The sequence below is a fragment of the Equus caballus genome, chromosome 10 (assembly GCF_041296265.1).
Source record: "Equus caballus isolate H_3958 breed thoroughbred chromosome 10, TB-T2T, whole genome shotgun sequence".
Lineage (NCBI taxonomy): Eukaryota > Metazoa > Chordata > Mammalia > Perissodactyla > Equidae > Equus > Equus caballus.
Window position 1 is genome coordinate 27,950,974 of NC_091693.1, and position 23,036 is coordinate 27,974,009.

The following is a 23,036-nucleotide window of genomic DNA, read 5'->3' on the forward strand; positions in this document are numbered from 1 at the left end:
ACACTTGGTGAATAAACCAAATGCTGGTACATAAAATAAATTTGTCAGTTTTAAAATTGAAGTCATACAGAATATATTCTCTAAATAAAACAAGACTAAATTAGAAATTTTCAAATATCAGAAAATCCACATCTTTCAATTTTTTACAACACAAATTATCAAAGAATAAAAGAAGAAATAAGGAAAACCAATAGAAGATAAACTAGACGCATTTTGTAAAATAGGCAAGGGTGATTTCAGTGTAACCAGATAGCCCTGGTGATCTAGTGGTTAAGATTGCATGTTCTCACCGCCACATCTCAGTTTCGTTTCTTGGTGAGGGAACCACGCCACTCATCTCTTGGTTGTCATACTGTGGCAGTGGCATGTTGCTGTGATGCTGAAAGCTATGCCATTGGTATTTTAAATACCAGCAGGGTTACCCATAGTAGACAGATTTCAGTGGAGCTGACAGATTAGGAAGAACCTGGCTACTGACTTCCGAAGAAATTGGCCACAAAAACCCTATGAATAGCAGTGGAGCCTTGTCTGATATAGTGCCAGAAGGTGAGAGATGGCACAAAAAGACTGGGGTTCCACTCTGCTGTATGTAGGCTCTCTAGGAATCCAAATCAATTCCACGGTACTAACAACAACAACAAATTTAAATGTATCACTAAAAAGCAAAATATATAGAAAACTGGCAAATATATTTCTAGAGTTATAGGTTTCTACTCCATAAAGCTTATGGCAGCCAAAATTTAGAGTCAAGAAAGATTGAGACTGGATATCTCCAGTGTCTAAAACTGCCAAGGGATCCAACATGTATGCCATACAAGGAAATAGTATTAATTAGAACAAGAAATAAGACTCCAACCTAAATGGCTAGAATAGGAGCAGACAGTCAATGGTAGAGGAAATCCAGGTGACTATTAGGTATATGAAAAAATATGCAAACACATTTAAATTTTAGAAATGCACACCAAATACACCTGCCTTTACATAACACATAATAGAATGTAAGGAAAATTCTAAGGCATCTGAAAATTTTACTAGAACTAATGTCATGAATATAGGCATAAATAGCACCAAAACAATATTAACAAATAAAATTCAGCAATATGTAAAAAGAATTATAGACCATGACCAAGAGATTTATTCCAGTGATGCCAAGCTGGTTTAATGTTAGGAAAACAAAGAGTGTTATCCAACATTTTAACAGGCTAAAGAAGAAAAATCACTAGCATAAATGATTGTAGCAAAGTGCTATGTACAAGTTCTTTCTCTTTACGTGTATGTATAAATAACGTGGGAGGGTAGACAGACAGATACAGATGTAAATAAACTAGTCTGTATGTCAGCAGTACACAGAAAACAAAAATTGATGAAATTTTACAAATCTATATCATCAAAACATAAAATACTTAGGAATGACTATAATGAAATATGTGCGCGTTCTTTCATTATATTCATTCCTAAGCATTTTATTGAAAACTGCAAAATTATTTATTACTGAAAACGTGAAAGTTTCATTGAAATCTACAAAACACTGCTGCTGAGAGAAATTAAAGATGACCTAATAAACAGAGCGTTTTTTTCCATGGAATTCGGGGGTTTTGCTTTTCCTCCCTTCTAAGGATTTAGTACTCCCTTTGGTCTCCAGTATCAAGTGATGGTGTCCGGCCGGAGACTGATGCTGATGAGCCTGAGTCATGAGAATTCAGCCTGAGCTTCTGTTGACCACACAGATCAACCTGGGGCCAGTTTACTGGAGGACAGTTGAGGAGGGCAGGGTTCTAGTTCCTGCAGGAGGTGAGCACCTGGAATCTTCTGAATCAAGGGTGCAAGTCAAGAGGATGTGGGTGGTCAGGAGTCACCTTCTGTTTTCCAAAGCATGAAGGGTTTGAAGCACTGTTGGGAGAATGACCAGAGGATGGCATGTAATTACCCAGGTAGTAATTGCAACCATGTGCTGTGGATACTATTATTTCCCCATTTAAGAAATGAGGAAACTGAGATTTGGAGAGATGAGGTTCCTGCCCAAGGAACCCTAATCAGTACTGGGGTTATTAGCTGCAAAACCAGGTAAGCTTCCCCCAGGAGCCCAGGCCCTGAAGTCAGACACTAGACACCATATGGTAGATTCTGTTGCCAGTTTGAAGCCAAACACCACATGACTGGTTCTAATGCAAGTTCAAAGTTTGTGAATTTGAAAGTAAGATATAGGCAGCCGGCCTTGTGGCCGAGTGGTTAAGTTCGCGCACTCTGCTTCGGCAGCCCAGGGTTTCTCTGGTTCAGATCCTGGATGCAGACCTGGCACCACTCATAAAGCCATGCTGAGGCGGCGTCCCACATAACAGAACGAGGAGGACCTACAACTAGAATATACAACTATGTACTGGGGGGCTTTGGGAGAAGAAAAAAAGAGATTGGCAACAGAGGTTAGCTCAGGGCCAGTCTTTTAAAAAAAAAAAAAAGTAAGGTATAGAAGAATTGTGCCACAAAATTTGAAATGATGTCAACTCTATGCTGTACTTATTCTTGAGGAAAAATATTTCTTAAATTGTAAATCTTGAGTCATCTTGCCTAGAGGAATGTATCCCCCTTACAACAGGCTTCCTGAAATTTGTATCATTTTTTTATGTGTGATTTTTTTCTTGAAATAATTTTGAACGGCAGAGATTGTACACACTCTGCCATCCTGTAAAATTTTTAATCATTGCTGTCAAGGCTACTTGCAGGTCCGGGTTATGTGTATTTGAATTTTGACAGATGCTGCCCTTAGCTCTGCAAATAGGCAACTGTGACTTACCTCCCACCACAGGGCTAGATGAAAGGCCAGACTTGTGATGATGAGGACCGTATGTCCAGTGCTGACTGCACCTTGCAGTTTTAAGTGCTTTATACAGAACTTCACCTAGATGTAGCTACTTTCTCTGCCATTTTAAGGAATGGACGTTTACGTTTGAAGAGCATTTGAATAACTTCACAGAGGTCAGAGAGGTTTTATCTTCATCTTTTGTTTCATATCTTGGAGGTGAAGTTGCTTGCGTAGGGTCCCAAATTAGGGGGTGGAGGTTGGGATTTCCAGCCGTGAACCTCCACAAGAGCCAAGGGGTCACGCTCAGGACATGGGGCACCTGCTACAGACTCGGAGGAGACGATGTGAGACACAAGATGAGGCTTGGCAGCAACTGGCAGGCTCAGCACCCAGTAGATGCTCAGTAAATGATTCTTTTGCCTTCCACCTTCTGACCACCTGGGCCTCCCTTTTGTGCCTACTGGTGACTTCAGTGCCTACAAGGTTCTGTGCCATGAGGTGGCAGTTCAGCCAGTGATGGCCTGGGAGGAGGTCTTTCCTGGGAGTGGTTCATGTTGGGGTGGGACTTTGGCTGTCCTCATGGTGGCCCTCTTGTCTACTGCACTTTCATATCCCTGTGATTTAAGACTAATATGCCCCGATCTGGTGTGCTGGCTGCTAGGGGCATGTGGTGCCCACTGCACAGAGGTGGGCTGGAGGCGCGGCACCAGCCCACGTCCTCCTCTTGCTCTTGTTCCTTTGGCCCTCAGGCTGCAATGACGGCAGCCAAGCTGATGGTCGTGCCCTCACCCTCCCCAATATGTGGAGGCGTCTGTCCCTGAAATTCCGTCTGCAGATTCTGAGGAGGCGAACTCAATCCAAGCCAGCAGTTATATGGAGAGCTTCCCCTGTAGAACCCAGAGCAATGCAGGATGAAAGGCATCCCAAGGCATGTGCAGATGCCTGGAGGTGAGGCTGGGCTGTCTTTGTGAATTGCAGGTCTCTTTCCTTTCTGGTGGAGACACCGGAGGGACAGGCTTCAAGCCTGAAGTGGAGCTGTGGAGTGCGGCCTGTCTTCTGAGGGTAGTGGGAGCCACAAGAGAATTTGGAGCAGTCTCAGCAGGCTTCCTCTGGCTGCGGAGTGAACAGACTGTGAAGGGGTGGGGGTGATGGTGGAGGCAGGCCTGGAAATCAAAGAAGCCCACCCAAAGAAGAACAGGCAAAGGTTATTTCATCAGATCCTGCTGTAGCAAGGGAGGCAGGCATCATCACTTGCGGTTGGCAGAGGCTCAAAGGCACACAGGAGAGAGGGAAAGCTGATTGGCCCTAAGTTGGAAGCGAGTGCAAAAGTTAGGGAAAATGGCAGTTTTTACCGAGTCCTGACCTTTTTGTTTGGGTTGCTACAGTGACTGGTTTGGCTTACCATGCTGGTGGCTGCAGAGGTTATGGGTCAGAATTTTGTTTTTATGTATGACCACACCACAGGGAAACCAGGGAGGAGGTACTGCAGTAGTCCAGATGAGCATTGGTGGGCTGTGTCGGAGTGAGTGCTGTGAAGGTGGCAGACAAGGTTGTATTCTCAGTCTGTTATTTTACTAGGGCTGAATTTTTTTCTTTCTTTCTTTCTTTTTGTGAGGAAAATTGGCCCTGAACTAATATCTGTTGCCAATCTTCCTCTTTTAGCTTGAGGAAGACTGTTGCTGAGCTAACATCTGTGCCCATCTTCCTCTATTTTATGGGGGATGCCGCCACAGCGTGGCTTGACAAGTGGTGCTAGGTCTGCACCTGGGATCCACACCTGCGAACCCCAGGTCACTGGAGCGGAGCATGTGAACTTAACCACTATGCTACTGGGCCGGCCCCTGATTTTATTTTCTGAAGTAGATTGTGGCAGAGGGAAGGAAGGGAGTCAGAGATCCAAGGTTTTGGACCTTGCAACACTTATCAACTGAAATGGGGAGGTTGGTTGTAAATTAATTTTCAGAGGATTAGGTGGAGATAAGAAGGTTGTGACTGGTGAGGGGACAGCATGTGTATGGTAGGCAGAATAATGGCCTCTCAAAGATATCCATGTCCTAATCCCTGGAACCTTTGGATCTGTTACCTCACATGGCAAAAGGGACTTTTTGTGTGTGATTAAATTAAGGATCTTAAGAGGGAGAGATTATTGTAGGGGGCCCAGTGTAGTTGCAGGAGGATAGAGTCAAAGGAGATTTGGGCAAGGAAATAGATATCAGAGTGATACACTTGCTAGCTTTGAAGGTGGAGGAAGGGGCAAGGAGTTAAGAAATGCAGGGGATCTTCAGAAACTGGAAAAGGTAAGGAAACAGATTCTTCCATAGAACTGCCAAAGGGAGTACAATCCTCATGGCATCTTGATTTTAGCCTAATGAAGCCTAGTTTGGGTTTATAAGCTCCAGAACTGTAAGATGATAAATTTTTGTTGATTTAAGCCACAAAGCTAGTAATAATTTGTTATAGCAGCAATAGGAAATTAATACAGTGTGCAACAGAGAAATGGAAAAGGGCTGAGGGTACATGAAGTATGCATGTGGTTCTGGGTGCATGTGATTAAAGAAAGGAAAAGGTCCAGATTGGGAGGCCTTCAAATCAGAAATGTGGCTTTCTTTGGCAGTTGGAGCCATTGGAGGTTTGGGACTAGATAGGAATCCTGATTGTATGGCCAAGTGTTCTCTCCGTGCTATGTGGGATGTCCAGGGTGATGTCTATGGTGTGTATGAGAAGAGTGGTGGTAGGTAGCCAAAGACATGAGGGAGGAAGATGTGAGGGAGGTGTGGTCCAAGGAGTAATGTGCATGAAAGGAGTGAGTGTGAACCGATGGTCTTGTGGCCCTGTCACTGGAGGCTTAAGTGAGACAAGTGGGCCCAGGTTTATTCTAGGCGGCATGTTCTGGGGGACCCGGGAGGAATTGGCTGTCAGGAGAGGAGGTAGGCCTTGGTGTTCTATTCCAGGCTCAGAGCTTAAATGGCTTGTATCTCCCAACCTGCTTATTGTTGCTGTGGGCTGACAAGTGATCACTGGGGTAATCAGGAGAGAGCAAGGACCAATGATACCAGTGCCTGGTATCTCCTCTGACTTGGGACCTTGGGAAGTAGGAGAGCAGGACATTGTTGTGGGTGGATAGTGTGGGGATACTCAATCAAGAGACTTTTCCTGGACCTTGCTGGCCATGTTATTGCAGGGCTGTGTGATCTCTGAGGATGTGTTTGTGTACTTCTCCTGGGAAGAATGGATGCTCCTTGATGATGCTCAGAGACTCCTGTACTGGGATGTGATGCTGGAGAACTTTGCACTTTTAGCGTCACTGGGTAAGGTACTCACACCAGACCATCTTCTTTCTCCTTTTCTCCGTGGACAGCTCTGTCCTTCCCACAGTCAGATCAGGGGCACTGCTATGATCCTTGCCAGGTTTCCTCGTGTAGGATTCATGGGTGCTAGGGCTGAGCTGTATGGAGTGTCCTCGCCTCTTACTGAGCCATCCTGAAGCCATGTAGCCAAGGGCTTGAGTGTCACAAGATGTGGTTTGCCCAGTGGATCCCATTAACCTTGCTCATTTTCTGGGTCGGTAAATCTGTCCAGAATTATGGCACCTCTTTGCCCAAGGCTCTGTCCCTTTCCTCTAGGTGACATTTTCTGGGACTCAATTATACCAAGAGTTACAGGCACTCACATAATCACTACTTATGGGGACCTTTGGACTATTCGACACAACCTTCCTTTGAAGTTCTTTTTTGTAATTCCCTTTTTTTTTCCTTGTGGTCTGTCATAGGGTGGGTTGCTTGGGGCCAGTACTGACTGTCACCTGTCCTGTGTTTCCCTCAGGAATTGCATCCTTTAGATCACACTTAGTTACACAACTGGAGCAAGGGGAAGAGCCCTGGATGCCTGACCAGGTGGATGTGACTCCAGCCTCAGAAAGAGAGGCTCAGAAGGGACCTGGACCTGGTAAGTGGATACCAGCGAAGGGCATGATGTCAGGGTTGGGTCCAAAACCAGCAATATTGACTGATCACGCCAGTGTTTGGTTTCAAGGCTGGTGGCCACACAATGTTTACTTATCCTTCCCCATACTTGACATTGAGACTTATTTCCAGTCTGAATTCTAGCCCCTTGCCATCTCCCATCTTTCTGGCATCTACCTTGCACCTGTTCCTTTCCACTGCAGAGTCTCCATTGTTCTGCAAAATTAGCCTACACTTAGTGTATCATGAGATGGGTACATATCCTTAAATAGTCCTTGAACACCAGCTACTTGTAATTGGATTTTCCTGGGCCTGGATATGCCCTTCTGCATAGCACTCACCTGTCACAATAGCCAACATCCTACCAGAAGCTATCTACTATATTCTACCCTCATATCCTTGCCTTCAGGAGGCCTGCCCCATTCTCTGACCTTCGGAAACCCAGTACTGCATAACAATCCCTTTCTCAACCTGACCTGGTCTCTCTTGTCCTGGAAGAAGTCCCTTGGACTTATTCCTGGGTGTGTCAGACATTTACAGTGGGGTTGCCCCCTCCACCAAAGTCAACATGCCACCACCTCAGTACTTCTTTGCTTTCAGGTTATTGGTGTGGAGTGGAAAAAGAGGATGCATCCTTTAAGCAGAGAGTTTCTTTAGAAGGAGTGTCATGGGTGAAGACACCTTTGGCAGTTCTGAAGACCCACTTATGTGACATGACTGGCCCAATATTGAAAGACATCTTACATCTGACTGAATACCAGAGGAGAGAAGCCAGGGAGAAACCACACACGTGTGGGACATGTGGAAAGCAATTCTGGTTCAGTGCAATCCTTCACCAGCACCAGAAGCAGCACAGTGGAGAGAAACCTTTCAGAAGGGATGAGGGCAGGGACCCTGTGAAAAACTGCAGAATCTCTGTGTCAGAGAAGCCCTACACATATGTTGAGGGCAGAATGGACTTTCCAGCCACCTCTGGCCTTCTTCAGCACCAGGTCCCCCATATCAGGATGAAGCCCCATGAGAGCACCGAGCTTGGGGGAGCCCTTCACACGGGACAGAGGCATCACAAGTGCAGTGAATGTGGGAAAGTGTTCACCCGCAAAGACACTCTTACTCGGCACCAGAGAATCCACACTGGAGAAAGGCCTTATGAGTGCAGCAAATGTGGGAAATTCTTTAGCCAAAGCTGTGACCTTTTTAAACACCACACAGTCCACACTGGAGAAAGGCCTTATGAGTGCAACGAATGTGGGAAATTCTTTAGACAAATCTCTGGCCTGATTGAACACAGGAGAGTTCACACAGGAGAAAGGCTCTATCAGTGCAGTAATTGTGGAAAATTCTTTAGCAGTAAGTCGAACCTCATTAGACACCAGGAGGTTCACACAGGAGCAAGGCCTTATCTGTGCAGTGAGTGTGGCAAAGAGTTCAACCGCAAACACACACTTGTCCTGCACCAGAGAACTCACACTGGAGAAAAGCCTTATGAGTGCAGTGAATGTGGGAAGGCCTTTAGCCAGAGCTCCCACCTTAATGTACATTGGAGAATCCATAGCAGTGATTATGAGTGTAGCCGATGTGGGAAAGCCTTTAGCTGCATCTCTAAACTCATTCAGCACCAAAAAGTTCACTCTGGTGAAAAGCCTTATGAGTGCAGCAAATGTGGGAAAGCCTTTACTCAAAGGCCAAACCTTATTCGGCACTGGAAAATGCACACTGGAGAACAGCCTTATGTGTGCAGTGAATGTGGGAAAGAGTTCAGCCGCAAACACGCACTTGTCCTCCACCAGAAGATTCACAGTGGAGAAAAGTCCTGAGACTACAGCCAATGTGGGAAATCCTTTAGCCAACACTCCTAACTTACTGTGTATTTGAGAATTCCTAGCAGTGACTATGAATGCAGCAGACGTGGGAAAACCTTTATGTAAAGACCAAACTTTGTTCCTCATTGGAAAGTCCACACTGGACAAAGGCCTTAGCAGTACAGAGAATGTGCTGTCTCCTTGTTCAGCCTAACAGTTCTCCCCAGAGGGAGGCTCTGAGAGTAGGCTTTGTGAGGGAGCCACTGTTCAGAAGTAGAACCTTATACTTAAGACCATCCACACGGGGGAGATTTCTTGTTCAGTCCCAGTTGTGAGGTGTCTTCAAGAGCTGTGTTTCACATTCTATTCTTTGCCAGTGGCAGAAGCCATCCTGCTATTACCATCTGGCAAAGTCCCACAGAGTGTGTCAGTCACTCCAGCATGCTTTCATTGGTATTGGTAAAATGGCCTAGGGGCAGTACGAAATTTACAGTTGCTGGGCCCTGATCATCAATGTATTGTTATAACTTAAATAGCTAATGAAAACTTAGAGGGCAATATGATTACAAGAATATGGTGATACTGTAGAAGGCTTGCAGGTGAAAGCATGGTTTATAAAGGAATTTATGGACTGAAATTATGTATAGTTGTTGCCTCACCTTGACCGCAGTATATTATTGGAATGGATGTGATGTCATAAAAAATCTGCTTAGTCTTCTTATAATTAATTGAGCATGCTAGATGGGAACCTTTAAAATTACCTAAGTCCACTCAGGTGGTTAATTTAAAACAGCATGGGATACCTGGGGGGAATAAAAAAATGTTGGCTTCAATTAGTAAGGATCTTTTAGGTGCAGGTATGTTAGTACTTACATATTCCCTATTAATAGTCTTTTATGAGGTGTAAGGATGGATGTGAGAGGTTAACTAGCGGTTTTGGAGGACTTGATAAATTGGTAACCCCAATCATTAGCTATACCTGATATGGTATCAACAATTAAAGCTATGCTACAAGCTCAAGAAGATCAGTATTTTGTACTAGATTTGGCTAATGCCTTCTTTTCCATTAGGAAGCCAAAGCATTCATTAGGGATAGACCCCATTATGCAGAGACTGTGCCTTCACAAGAATGTTTTAATTCTCTGGCTGACACTTGATTCTCAATTTAAACTCCATTCCATGACAATATTTAGTATATGGGCAAAGACCACTTTTGGGGGAAGGCCAAGAGAATACTACTGTAGTTTTGACTTGTTTTGTAATGATCTTAGTCTAACTCATAATGTAATTGCTATCTGGTGTGATACCAATTGGTAATATTGGTAAGATTAATTAATGGACTCAAACAACCAGTGGTAATACTGATGTAGATTATCAAATGTATTGGGAAATTGAATTAAAACCTCCACATGAGGGGCTGACCTGGTGGCTCAGCAGTTAAGCGTGTACGTTCCTCTTTGGCAGCCTAGGGTTCACCAGTTTGGATCCCGGGTGCAGACATGGCATCGCTTGGCAAGCCAGGCTGTGGTAGGTGTCCCACATAGAAAGTAGAGGAAGATGAGCACGGATATGAGCTCAGGGCTAGTCTTCCTCAGCAAAAAGAGAAGGATTGGCAGTAGTTAGCTCAGGGCTAATATTCCTCAAAAAAAAAAAAACAAAAAAAACAGTCTTTCATTAAGAACTAATTTTTTTTTTTTAAGATTTTTTTTTTTCCTTTTTCTCCCCAAACCCCCCAGTACATAGTTGTGTATTTTTTTAGTTGTGGGTCCTTCCAGCTGTGGCATGTGGGACACTGCCCCAGCATGGCCCGATGAGCAGCACAATGTCCATGCCTAGGACCCGAACCAGCGAAACCCTGGGCTGCTGAAGGGAGCGCGCAAACTTAACCACTCAGCCATGGGGCCGACGCCAAGAACTAATTTGTGTGTGTGTGTGTCTGAGGAAGATTAATTGGGCCTGAGCTAACATCTGTGCCAATCTTCCTCTCTTTTGCATGTGGGACACCACCACAGCATGGCTTGATAAGCAGTGTTTAGGTCTGCGCCCAGGATCCAAACCCGTGAACCCAGGGCCATCGAAGTGGAGTGTGCAAACTTAGACACTACACCACCAGGCCAGCCCCAGAACTAAAATATTTTTATTACACCAGGAATAATATAAAATTAGCATCAAATGTCTAGTGATTTTCCCTCTACACTGGTATTGCTCAGTGTTTTCAAAAATGAAGAAAATTTCATATTGGAGACAATCATCAGTGACTCTTGTAGTCAAATGCTCAGATTAATTTTATATTTTCCCAGTCCTCACTGCTAAAATTTATCTAAAGTCAACTTTTTTCACCATCCACTGATGTTTACTATGCCACCACCTTTGAATCACTACAAAGTTATTGTTAACACCTGTGACATAACAAGAGCTATATATTTGGTCTCTGCCCTTGGTTCCTGACACACAGCTCTTTAAACCCTTGGAATCTTCAGAGTAACAAGTGTGTCTTTTTGTGTACTAATGAGATGACAAGGCTAGGGGCCCCCTAGATAGCTCCAGGATGGGACTGGTCACTGAAAAGACCAAGGCCTGATTAGAGGGTTGGAACTTTCAGCCACACACACACACCCCTACCTTCAGGGAGCAGAGGGGCTGAAGGTTGAGATAATCACCAATTTAATCAATCATGCCTACGTAATTAAACATCAAAAAAAAAAAAAAAGCTAAACTAGAAGGTTCTGAGAATTTCTGGTGGTGAACACATCTACCTACTGAGGAAGGTGATGTACCCCACTTCTATGCGACAGAAACTCCTGCTCTAGGGAAACTTTCAGACTTCACTTATGTACTTCATCTGGCCGATCATCTGTGTCATTTATAATATACCAGTAATAGTAAAGTGTTTCCCTGAGTTCTGTGAGACATTATAACAAATTATGGAAACTGAGGAGAGGCTCCTGGGAACTCCTGATTTGTAGTCAAGTTGCATGGAAGTGTGGGTAAGCTGAGGTAGTAGTTATTTGCCATTGGTGTTTAAAGTGGGTGGCAGTTTTGTGGGACTGAGTCCTTAATCTGTGACGTTTACACTAATTTCAGGTAGTTAGCGTCAGAATTAAGTTAAATTGTAGGACACCAGATGGTGTCTGCAGAGAATTAGGGAATTGCTTGGTGTGTAAACACACACCTTTGGTGTCAAAAGTATTGGTCTTGGGGCCGGCTTGGTGGTGTAGTGGTAAGCTCAGGGCCTATCTTCCTTAGCAAAAGAAAAAAAAAGTGTTCCAGTCTTGTGGGTGTTGTGTAAGAAAAATCATTTAAAGCTTTCAGGAATTTGCGCTTTGTAACTGTTTTTCTGAGATACTATTAATTCCCCATGCAGAACAGTCCCTGCAATTACAAGAGAAATTATAACCACTTCCCAGCAATGAGAAGAAATCATAGGTTTAAGATCTTCTCAGTATCTTAGTGTGGACAGCATCCTTTGCATACATGCTCTGTCTTTGAACATTGCAGCCCTTGTCCAGTACCAACATAGCATTTGTTTCATTATTGTTCTTGAGATTGATGTCAGACTCAAGAAATTGAACATGTCAGGACATCAAGTAAAAGATATTAAATAGACAAAAGTGTTGGTCAGTTAATTGGACACAATAATTGACTATACATACAGGAGAGCTGTTTTCTATGGGAACCAGAGACACCGACCTTTATACTCCTGCCTCAGGGTTGCCTCACTTCTCTGTCTTCCCTGTCATGGCCCTATCTGGAGTACTTTTTGCCTTGTCCCTGACCAAACATACACGGACGATAAAACCGTCTCTGATGCTTCGGCGTCCATACATTTGAACTGCGAGAAGATAATGCTTGTTAGTTTCTACTTCCAGTAGATACATTTTGTGTTTAAATGACTCTACGAAACAATATGTGCATTTGGATCTGTAGCCTTTTGGAATAACTGAGGTAATATTTTTAGCTTTTGGGACCATGCTGAGCTTAAGAGTCTGAGACGATATGTTTCCAAAGACTTGTGCGATCAGCTGCTGACACCGCTCCCTAGAAACCTGATAAGGCCCTTTAAGAACGACTGAATCCCGCACTCCCTCGGGGGAGCTTGGCATCTCTGGAAGCCTGGCTGGGTCCTCCTCCACCAGCGGCCGCGACTACATTACCCAGAGTGCTCCGCGACGAAAGAGACGGAGACGGCTCCGATAACAGGCGTTTCCGTTTGGGCACAGAACGTGGAGGAGGGGTTTCCGGCATCCTCCCTGTGGCGGTTGTTTTGGCTGCTCTCTGGTGTTTACCTCGGTTTACGGAGCGTCGGGTCGGGGCTGAGAGGACTGACCACGAGGCGTGGGAGGAGGCGCCGTCCCCGCGGCCCAGGCGGCTCTGAGGCTCGGCGACGCCGCCCGGGGCCCCGCGCCAGGCCCGGGCCAGGGAGCGCCGCGCCCGGCGCCTCGTCTCCCGCCGCTCCCGGCCCCGCGCCGCCCCCGAGGCCGATGGCGGCGGCCGCACGGAGGGAGCCGGCTCAGGTGAGCGCTCGGCTCCGGCCCGCCCCGCCCGCAGCGCAGCCCGAGCTCCAGCCCTCGGGCGGGCGCTGCTCCCGGGCCTGCAGCCCAGGCCCCGGGGCCGGGCCGGGGAGGCGCTCGTGGGGCCTGTGGCTGCGGGCGGGGGCCGGGCTGCGGCCGAGGGTCCGCGTTGTGTCCGCAGGGAACAGTGTGAGGTGGGGTCCCCCCTGGACCGGCAGGGGAGGGGCTGCTCCTTCAGTCTTAGGGCCCCGGAGCCGGGAGGGCTGTGACCAGAGAGGGACGCGGTGCGTGTTGGGGTTTCAAAAGTTGTCCAGGAGCTGCTCGGAGAGAACAGACGGGAAGGGGTGAGGAGGCCGGGGAGGCGCAGGGAGCGGAGTCCTGGTCCGAGGGCGCAGAGCTGGTCCGAGGCAGCTCTGAGGACTGAGGCCCGGAGGTTAGACAGCCAGCCTGAGGTCTCCGGGCCCCAGGACCAGGGAAGGGTACAGGGAGGCCTGAGCCCTTCGAACGCCGCCGTGGACCCATTCCTCTAAGGCCCGCCTCTTCATGCAGGCTCCTGTGGCTGCAGAAGACCCTACGGAACCCCACTGGGAAGTTGAGGGTGTCTCAGACCCTCACTGGCCCCAACCTCCACCCGCATGTTCTCTGGACTGTTCTTTCCTTAAATGCGATTCCCCCTGACCTGTGGTCTGGGAACCTTGGAGAAACCCCAAGCCCAGAGTTGTTAAGTCCGTGTCAGGCTTTTATAGAGGTGTTCCTGTTTGTGGCAACCGACGTGAAAAAGGGTGGTACCAGGAACTGGTACAAAAATGCATAGACGCTGAGAGGTGTAACTGAGTTGGAAGTATACGGAAACCACAGGTCTCCTTTATTTCAAGTGGGAACAAACAGCAGGGGTGTAGGAGTCAGGACTGGACTGGCCGCCTGAGAAGCTGGATGTCTCTTTTAGAGGTAATTGGAGGTTTAGGTTAGAGGAGGTGATCTTAAAAGGTCTTACCATCCTTCATCTGGCTGCAGAGTGGCTACATACTGTGGGAGTGAGGGAAGAGAAAGTAAGATCAGGGTAAAGGCTACTGTCAACTCTGGGTAAGGATTAATGGACCACAATGGTGGCCTAGGAAAAGTGGTTGGATTCTAGATGCGTGTTTGAAAGAGGGCCAGCTAGATTTTCCAATGTGGAGGGAGAGGGAATGAAACACAGGATTCGGGGATGACCCCTGGGTTTTAGCACCTGTAGGAATGGAAGCTCCATCATCCAAAATGGGGAAGATTGTAGTGGGAGTGATATTCACTAGAAATTTATTTCAAAAGCTCTATTTTGGCCACATTAAGAGTCTGAGTGGAGGCATGAATTAGGCAGCTGAACACACAGATCTGGAAATCTTGGGAGGATTCTCGATAGAAGCTTCCAAAATGTGGTGGGTACTCTGTGGACCCAGGTGAGTGAGCTTTGGGCCACATTTAGGAGGGGTGATTTTCAGGTTATGGTAGTAAAGCCGTTAGGGGGCCAGGAAGCAGAGGGTCGGGGCTGTGGACTGGATCTCTTGCTTGAATAGCTGGGTGATGGTTTTGGGCATCATAAACACAGGTGAGGTGGTTAAGTGCCCATGAAGGGAGGATGTGTTGGGGGCAGGATAGTCTTGCAGGTGACCAGAGCTTCCAAGAGAAGAGTGGACATGAGATGAATACAGAGGCCTAGGAGTAATTGAGGCAGGATGACACTTAGGCCTGAGCTGATGCTTGTTCTCCATGCTGTACATTCACCAGAATTTTGTGGCAGTTTGTGGGGCCTGGGTGTTGCATTCATCCTGGAGGATCAGGTCAGGGGAACATATGATTATCTGTGAGCCTTACTAGGCCTGAGGTGGGCAAGCACTAGGGCTGGGCTTTGAAGGAGGTTAGGTAAACAGAGGAAGTTATGACTGCTGAAGGATAGCAAATGTAGCGCAGGAGTGGAAGAGGGCCATAGGTATCTGAGATCCACACGTAATTTTGTGTGGCTAGGTCTGAGGCGTGAAACAGAGCCAGACAGGGAGGCCTTTGTAGAAGTATCTGGGGACTTCCACCAGTAGTGGGCGTGGTGGAAAGTCTGTGGTAACATCGGACCCCGTGTGAATTTGCCAAGCATACTCTGGATGCTGTCTGCCAAGTTGTAGTGTAAAGCCTAACATTAATTCTCAATATCATGTGCTGCCTTGACATCTGGTGAAACCCAGAGGGCCTGAAATGGCCTGAGTGCAAGTTTCCCTCCCCACTCTACTCCTGTGGATAAGGTCTACTAGCCAAACACAGTTCCTCCTTATTCCTTTGTATTAGGTTTCAGTTCTTTACCAGTCCATGGAGTTACTCAGACCAACCAATTGCATCCTCCCGCTGGAACCCAGGGGCACCTCACCCTCCTGATACTCCAAAGCTTGCGTCCCACAGCCCCTGGTTGTCCACTCTGTTCTAGAGTACAACCAGAGAATAACCTCAGTATAGCCCTGTGCAGAGTGTGATGTCCTTCCCTCTGAGGCCGTGAATATATATCATTGATTAAACTGCTGGCAATCTCATCTATGCAGTGTCACGTGTCATATGTTTGGCTGTCCCCATAACCCTAGGGCAGAATCCCACCCTCACCAGTGGGTGGGATGGAGAGGAGGCAATTAAATTACAGTAACACATGGGGAGGCCAGGGAAAGGCCTAAGGTATGGGGCAGTGAGATGGTGGTGGCCATGGTCATATGGCTATGGTATCCAGAGATGTGATACATGTACATTCTTTTTCTTTTTTTTCTGCTTTTTCTCCCCAATCCCCCCCAGTACATAATTGTATATTTTAGTTGTGGGTCCTTCCAATTGTGGTATGTGGGATACCATCTCAACATGGCCTAATGAGCGGTGCCATGTCTGCACCCAGGATCCTTACTGGCAAAACCCTGGGCCGCTGAAGCGGAGTGCATGAACTTAACCACTCGGCCATGAGGCCGGCCCCAGATGTGCATTCTGAAAAATGATGTGGAGAGGGAGTATGTCTGATGGCCCCAGGGCTCTGATATTGACACTTAAGTGACCTTGGCCATACCAGGGGAATTGCCTGGTGGGAAGTGGTAGAATTCTTTGCCAAGCCCACAGCCTAAATGTATTTGTCCACCTGCATCTTGTTACTGATGGCTGGACCTCGTGACCAATGAGTCCATGAGGAGACAACAGCACCATTGGCACCAGGGCCTGATTTTTCCTCTGCGTTGGAGAGCTTGGGAGGAGAATGTGCACGGGCGAGATATGTGGGGGAAGGGATTGTAGGTCCTTAGGAAGGAACTGTTTGTGGTTTCATCTGTGCCTGTTATGACAGGGCACTGTGACTTTTGAAGACGTGGCTGTGTACTTCTCCTGGGAGGAATGGGATCTCCTTGATGAGGCTCAGAGATGCCTGTACCGTGACGTGATGCTGGAGAACTTGACACTTATAACCTCCCTTGGTAAGAGCCTCACACCTTTCCCCCTGCTCTGAGCTAGTCTTTGCCCTTTCCTTTTCCCCAGAGACAAATCTATCCTTCTCACTTAGGACCATGAGCACTGCTTCGTTCCCCAGTTCCCTGGGTAGATGCTGTGGTTGGTTGGACTGAGGTGTATGCAATGCCCTCTTCTTGAAGTTGACTGACACCTGTTACCCCTGAGCTTCACCCAGAAGGACCCAGGGTCAGTCATCTTGCAGTCACCATTATGGATCCCACTTGCTTACCATCTCCTTAACTGGGTAAATTTGTCCAGATCCAAAGCAACTCTGTACCCAAGATTTTACTTTTCTCTTACTAACATTTCCTGATACCTGCCTGTGCCAGGAATTGTCGTCATTTACATTGTTGCTGCTCATGTGGACCATGGGCTATTCTTACAGGATCCTCCTCAGTTTTCTTTCCTGTGGGCTATCATGTACTGAGTTATTTTTTACTACTGCTGACTGCTCATCTCTTCTGTCCTTCCCTTAGTACTTGACATCATGTGGGTGCCATGTAGTTGCTCATCTTGGGGGTAGGATGGAGAGCCCTTGGTGGTTCACAGGATGGCTATGAATCCATCCACAGGAAGATGGGCTCAGAGGGAGCCTGGTCCTGAGGAGTGGCACTCTAGGGGAGGGCATGATGTCAGGGTTGTGTTGAAATCATACTAGAAACATATTCTGTTTGACTCTTATTTTGGTTTCAAAGCCAATGGCTGCATCCCATTTCTGCCTTTCTCTCCCCATTCTTGATGCTTTGCCAACTTGTAAATTCTTCTACATGTCACTTCTCATATCCAGCCCGTGGGCTAATCCTCACATCTCTGCACTCCATATCTCACCCTTTATTCTCACTGCTCCATCTGCAGTGCTCTGCAACGTTGGCCTCTACATATTATGTCATAATGCGTGCATATGCTTGAACGATTATTGAACACCAGCTGCTCTGGTGCAGTCAGATATTCCTGAACCTGGACATTCCCTTCTACACAGCACTCATGAGTCAGCTGCAGATAAGATCCTGCTCAGTGTTTCCACATGAACAAATAGCCCCTGCCTTCCCCTTGTGATATCTCCCCCATTTTGTGCTATCGCCTGTACTTTTCTACCCAGTGTTCAGGTATTAGACACAAGCAGCCACCTGCTAAAATTTCTTTACAGAGGAATGAGTTGTAGGTTCTCTCTCTTCTCCCTTGGTTGCACTGCATGTGTCCTTTACTTCATGAGGCCTCCCACATTTTGCGATCTTTATAGCCCAGTACTGCTAAGTAATCTTCAACCTGAACCCAACTCCATGCTTCTGCAAACAATCCCATGGACTCATTCCTGGTTGTGTCAGACACACATTTGTGTATGGGCTGCCGCCTCCCACCAAAGTGAACATGCACTTGACCAGTATTTCTTTTCTTTTAGGTTGTTGGTGTGGAGCAGAGGATGAGGCACCTGAACAGAGTGTTTCTGTAGAAAGAATGTCACAGGTCAGGTTTTCCAAGGCAGGTCTGTCTTCCCAGAGGGCGCCCCCATGTGAGATGTGTAGCCCAATCTTGAAAGACATTTTGCACTTGGCTGAGAACCTGGAAACACGTCGTGGACAGAAGCTGTACAGGTTTGGCCCATGTGGGAAGCAATTATGTTTCAATGCAAACCTCCATCAGCACCAGAAGCAGGACATTGGAGAGAAACCCTTCGGAATCAATGTGAGCAGAGCGTTGGTTGTGAATGATTGCAAATTCCACGTGTCTGGGAAGCCCTTTACTTGCAGGGAGGTTGGGAAGGGCTTCCTGGCCTTATCAGGACACTTCCAGGTACAAACCACTCACACTGAAGAAAAGTCAAATACCACGACCGAGTGTGGGGCAGCGTTTCATAGACGAAAACCTCTTTACAACTCTGGAGAATACATGAAAGCTTTGAGCTGCAAACATACACTTGTTCAGCGCCAAAGTGTCCTCACTAGAGAAAGATGTTATGTGTGCAGTGAATGTGGGAAATCGTTTAGCCAAAGTTACAGCCTTATTAGACACTGGAGAGTTCACTCAGGAGAAAGGCCTTATAAGTGCGGGGAGTGTGGGAAATCCTTTAGTAAAAGCTATACCCTCAATAATCACCAGAGAGTTCACACTGGAGAAAGGCCTTATGAATGTGGGAAATGTGGGAAAACCTTTACCCATAGCTCTAACCTCATGAAACACCAGAGAGTTCACACTGCAGAAAGGCCTTATGAATGCAAGGAATGTGGGAAATCTTTTACCTACAGGTCTATTCTCTTGGAACACCAGAGAGTTCACACTGGAGAAAGGCCTTATGAGTGCAGCGAATGTGGGAAATCATTTAGCCAAAGGTCCCACCTCAATAACCATGGGAGAATTCACACTGGAGAAAGGCCATATGAGTGCTGTGAATGTGAGAAATCCTTTAGCCATAGCTCTAGCCTCATTAAACACCAGATAGTTCACACTGGGGAAAGGCCCTATGAGTGTGGAGAATGTGGAAAATCCTTTTACCAAAATTCTGGCCTCATTCAACACCAGAGAGTTCACACTGGAGTAAGGCCTTATGAGTGTGATGAATGTGGAAAATTGTTTAGTAACAAGTCCAACCTCAATAAACATTGGAGAGTTCACACTGGAGAAAGGCCTTATGAGTGTAGTGAATGTGGGAAATCTTTTAGTCAGAGCTCCAGTCTCATTCAACACCAGAAAGTACACACTAGATAAAGGCCTTATGAGTCATGCTATGAACCGAACATTTATGTTCCCCAAAATTCCTATGTCGAAACCCTATCCTCATTAGGGTAGTATTAGGTACCACAGTGGTGGTATTAGGAAGGGACGTCTTTGGGAGGTAATTAGGGTTAGAATAGGTTGTAGACTAGAGCCCTCATAGATAGGATTAGTGTTCTAGGAAGAGTCCTGAGAGAGCTTGCTTTGTCTGTCTCCCATGTGAGGACCCTTTGAGAAGATTGTCATCTATGAATGGGGAAGTAGGTCCTCATCAGACACAAAGCCTGACCACGTGGGAACTGTGATGTCAGATCTCCAGCCTCCACAATTGAGAAATAAGTTTCTGTTGTTTATAAGCCACCCAGTTTATTATAGTTTGTTATAGCAGCCTGAGCTAAGACAAATGTGGAGAATATGGGTAATGGTTTAGCCAAAGATACAGTCTCATAAAAATCAGAGAATTCACACTGGAGCAAAGCCTTATGAGTGGGTGAATGTCGCAATTCCTTTAGCCAGTCATCTGTCTTCATTCTACACTTCAGAGTTCACACTGCAGAAAGGTTTTAACATAACAGAACGTGATATTTGCTTGCTTAGTGTAATTACACTGGAGGAGAACCTTCGTTCATCTGAATGTCCATAGTGGATTGGTTTCCCATAAATTCCAGCTATTTGGAGAACTTCCACAAGCTACATTGTGCTTTCCAACTTGCCCAGAGTCCTTGCTAGCTTTAAGTCACTGCCAGTTTCTGTGGCAGAAGTCATTTCACCTATGCCGCCTGGCAGGGCCCCACAGTGTACATCTGTTACCACCTCAACATGCTTAGTGAAGCTGATCTCTGCTCTCATTTGTTGATTGAAATGGGTAAGTGGTACCCTCAGGAGATCCCCATTTCGCTCTCTCTAAGTTAGGGCATAGATTTGACCCGTTGTTGGCCCAGAGTACCCGAGCTGAGTTCTGGGTGGTATCTTGCAGAGAAAGACTACATCTCTTAGAGACGTTGGTCTCATGTGATGCTTGTGATAAATCTTTGCAGTTTCCAAGTCGCCAACCCAGCACTTTTGCACCACACATTGCTCGGGTTCATGCAATAATAAAAGCCTTTTTGTTAGATTACCTTTAATCTTGGGTGTTCTATTCATCCTGAGGGGTGGTTTGAAGCGAGAGTTGGGCTCTACCACCGTGAAAGGGGTGAACGAATTTCACTGGGTCTGTATCAAACCAATGCACAATCCACACTGATTTGAAATCGCTCACACACTAATCCGAAGGGCCTAATGCCCTGTACAAATCTAAATTCACAAAAATATCAGTCCACCCTGTGGTTCTAAATCGCTTACAACTTTCATCACAATCAATCATATTTTCTGAGTATTTTTTCCTTTGACACACATTCTTTTACACCATAGTTTAGTGACCAGTTTAAGCAACCATATTCCTAATATTAGCAAAAGCGTAGTAAAGAAGTCTTTAATGTAATGCCATATCCAGTCACCAAAAGACCAGAAATTAAGTTTCTTAAGCCGCTCAGTTAAACTTCCTTGGCGATTGCATTTCCGTGTAAAAGCCATTTATAAAGCCCCAGGGGTTACAAGCTTGGATAGCATTGTTAGGCATTACCTAAGAATTTAAAACTGTCATAACTTTAGGAAAAGCATGTTGTTCAATTCCTGCAAAGTTATGTTGACTATTAGTCTCATCTTCTAGATGTTCTTTTACTTGTCTTAAGTTTTCTAATGTATGATTTACATTTATTTTAGGAGGTTCAATGTGGAGTATTTGTGCTGTTATTTTAATGGTTCCTTTATCTTCTATTGACCTCGAGTAATATCTTTTTCCATCTTTTGTTAGATTCATTACCTGTTCTAGTTTTACACATCCCATCATGTGTTGTGTTCCTTATTTTCCCTTGACCTTGATAGGGTAGGGTAAGGTTTGGCTTAGAGCTTACTATCATGGTCCAGTTTCACATATTATATGTAACTGGTTGAGGAGGCATCAAGGCTATAATCATGGGTACTTGAACCAATGAATATATAGGTATATTCAAAGGTCTAGCAGTAATAAGGGTATTTTGATTCCATTCCACTAACACATCCTTAGGAACATGTTTTCCTTCTATCATAAGGGGGCTTTCTGTGGCCTGTAGGCTCCACTCTCCCTTTTGATATTGGGGAACCACAAAAAGTGTAGTAACCCATTGTCATATTTCCTCTTTAAGTGCCAATATTTTAATTTCACAGTTGCCCAAGGAATCACAGCTATTAGGATGTAGGGTATCTACTCTAGTTCTAGTTGGATTGTCTGTTATCTCAGGCTACCAGTATTGACCTGAGATCATAGCTGTCTAAGAGTGTTCCATGTATCAACCAATCTTAACTGCAACAATCTACACTTAAAAGAAACATCTTTTGGGGGCCGGCCTGGTGGTGCAGCAGTTAAGTGCACATGTTCCGCTTGGGCAGCCTGGGGGTTCACTGATTCCGATCCCGGGTGTGGACATGGCACCACTTGGCAAGCCATGCTGTGGTAGGCATCCCACATAGAAAGTAGAGGAAAATGGGCATGGATGTTGGCTTAGGGCCAGTCTTCCTCAGCAAAGAGAGGAGGATTGGCGGCGGGTGTTAGCTCAGGGCTAATCTTCCTCAAAAAAAAAAAAAAAGTATCTATCTATCTATCTATATATATAAAGAAACATCTTTTGTGTCTTTTTTTAGTATTTCATTATTTTTAGCATTTCCTCCAGCGGTTTTATGTGAATTTCCATTGCTGTATTTACTTTCATGTGAAAATCATGTGTGTTTTGTAATATGTTGTTAATTTTATCCATTTGTGTACCCGGTGATGACAGAGGAGCCATTGCATGTGTGTTAAATTGAGATTGTTTGGTTTTACAGTTTTTAAAATTTAATGTGCTTTGATCAATTTGGAATTGAGAAAAAGTAGCTGCCGTTGCTCCTCCAATTAAATTTCCTACCAGTCTAACAAAGAACTGTAGGGGTTCCCTTCCTTTCAGCGAATCTGTTTTGGGCATAGATTGTAAATTGGGCATAAATGACCATAGATAAAACTGAGCACAATTGGGGAACTGTATCTGGCTTGAAAGTCTTGTATATTAAGTTTCAAAGCACAGGCTACTTTGAGGGTTCCAATATGACCGTGAGAGGTTTTATTAACATAAGTTCCCATGTTCTTGAGGTCAAAATCTGTGGTGAGAGATAGAAGCCTCACGTATACCCCCAAGGGTAATGATATGTGTTACATGCTAATTTTCCTGCGTGTTCTCTATATACTTTATAAGGTGTCCCTGTTCTTTTAAAGTCTGGACATAGTGTCCATGGATCTATTGTTAATTTTCTAAGAGGTGAATATGCATTAAACAGTGTAAGTTGGTGTAGTAAATGACCAGTTTTTGGCTATTTCTATTTAAAAACATAATTGCCCAGTTGTCCTCATGTGGATCTGCTATGACAATGTCTATTCCTAAAGTTTCATTATTACTCATGGCTGGAACTACATATTTAGTACTCCATGTGGTAAACTCATCTCTCTAAGTTTTTAATGGTTTTTCTAGGTTACCCTCAATTTTTTTTTAAAATTATATTTTTCCATTTTCTCCCCAAAGCCCCCTGGTACATGGTTGTATATTTTTAGTTGTGGGTCCTTCTAGTTGTGGCATATAGTATGCTGCCTCAGTGTGGTCTGATGAGAGGTGCCATGTCCATGCCCAGGATCCGAACTGGCAAAACCCTGGGC

The 23,036-nt window shown here is 45.5% G+C and overlaps 1 protein-coding gene across 5 annotated transcripts in view; it reads left to right on the plus strand.

The window, feature by feature from the left end:
• Positions 1–22,682, plus strand: part of ZNF671 (zinc finger protein 671) — a 28,926-nt gene extending 6,244 nt beyond the window's left edge. For 2 of the 5 annotated variants that reach the window (XM_070223493.1, XM_070223496.1), the window contains exons 2-4: positions 5,982–6,108; positions 6,623–6,745; positions 7,363–9,584. In XM_070223493.1, the coding sequence (XP_070079594.1) occupies positions 5,982–6,108; positions 6,623–6,745; positions 7,363–8,579 (1,467 nt within the window). In that variant the 3' untranslated portion in view covers positions 8,580–9,584. Of the gene's footprint in view, positions 1–5,981; positions 6,109–6,622; positions 6,746–7,362; positions 11,275–12,798; positions 13,079–16,409; positions 16,537–17,969 lie in introns of those variants that run through there. The other 3 variants (XM_005596603.4, XM_023650609.2, XM_070223494.1) reach the window with 3 other exon arrangements.
• Positions 22,683–23,036: the final 354 nt, after the last annotated feature.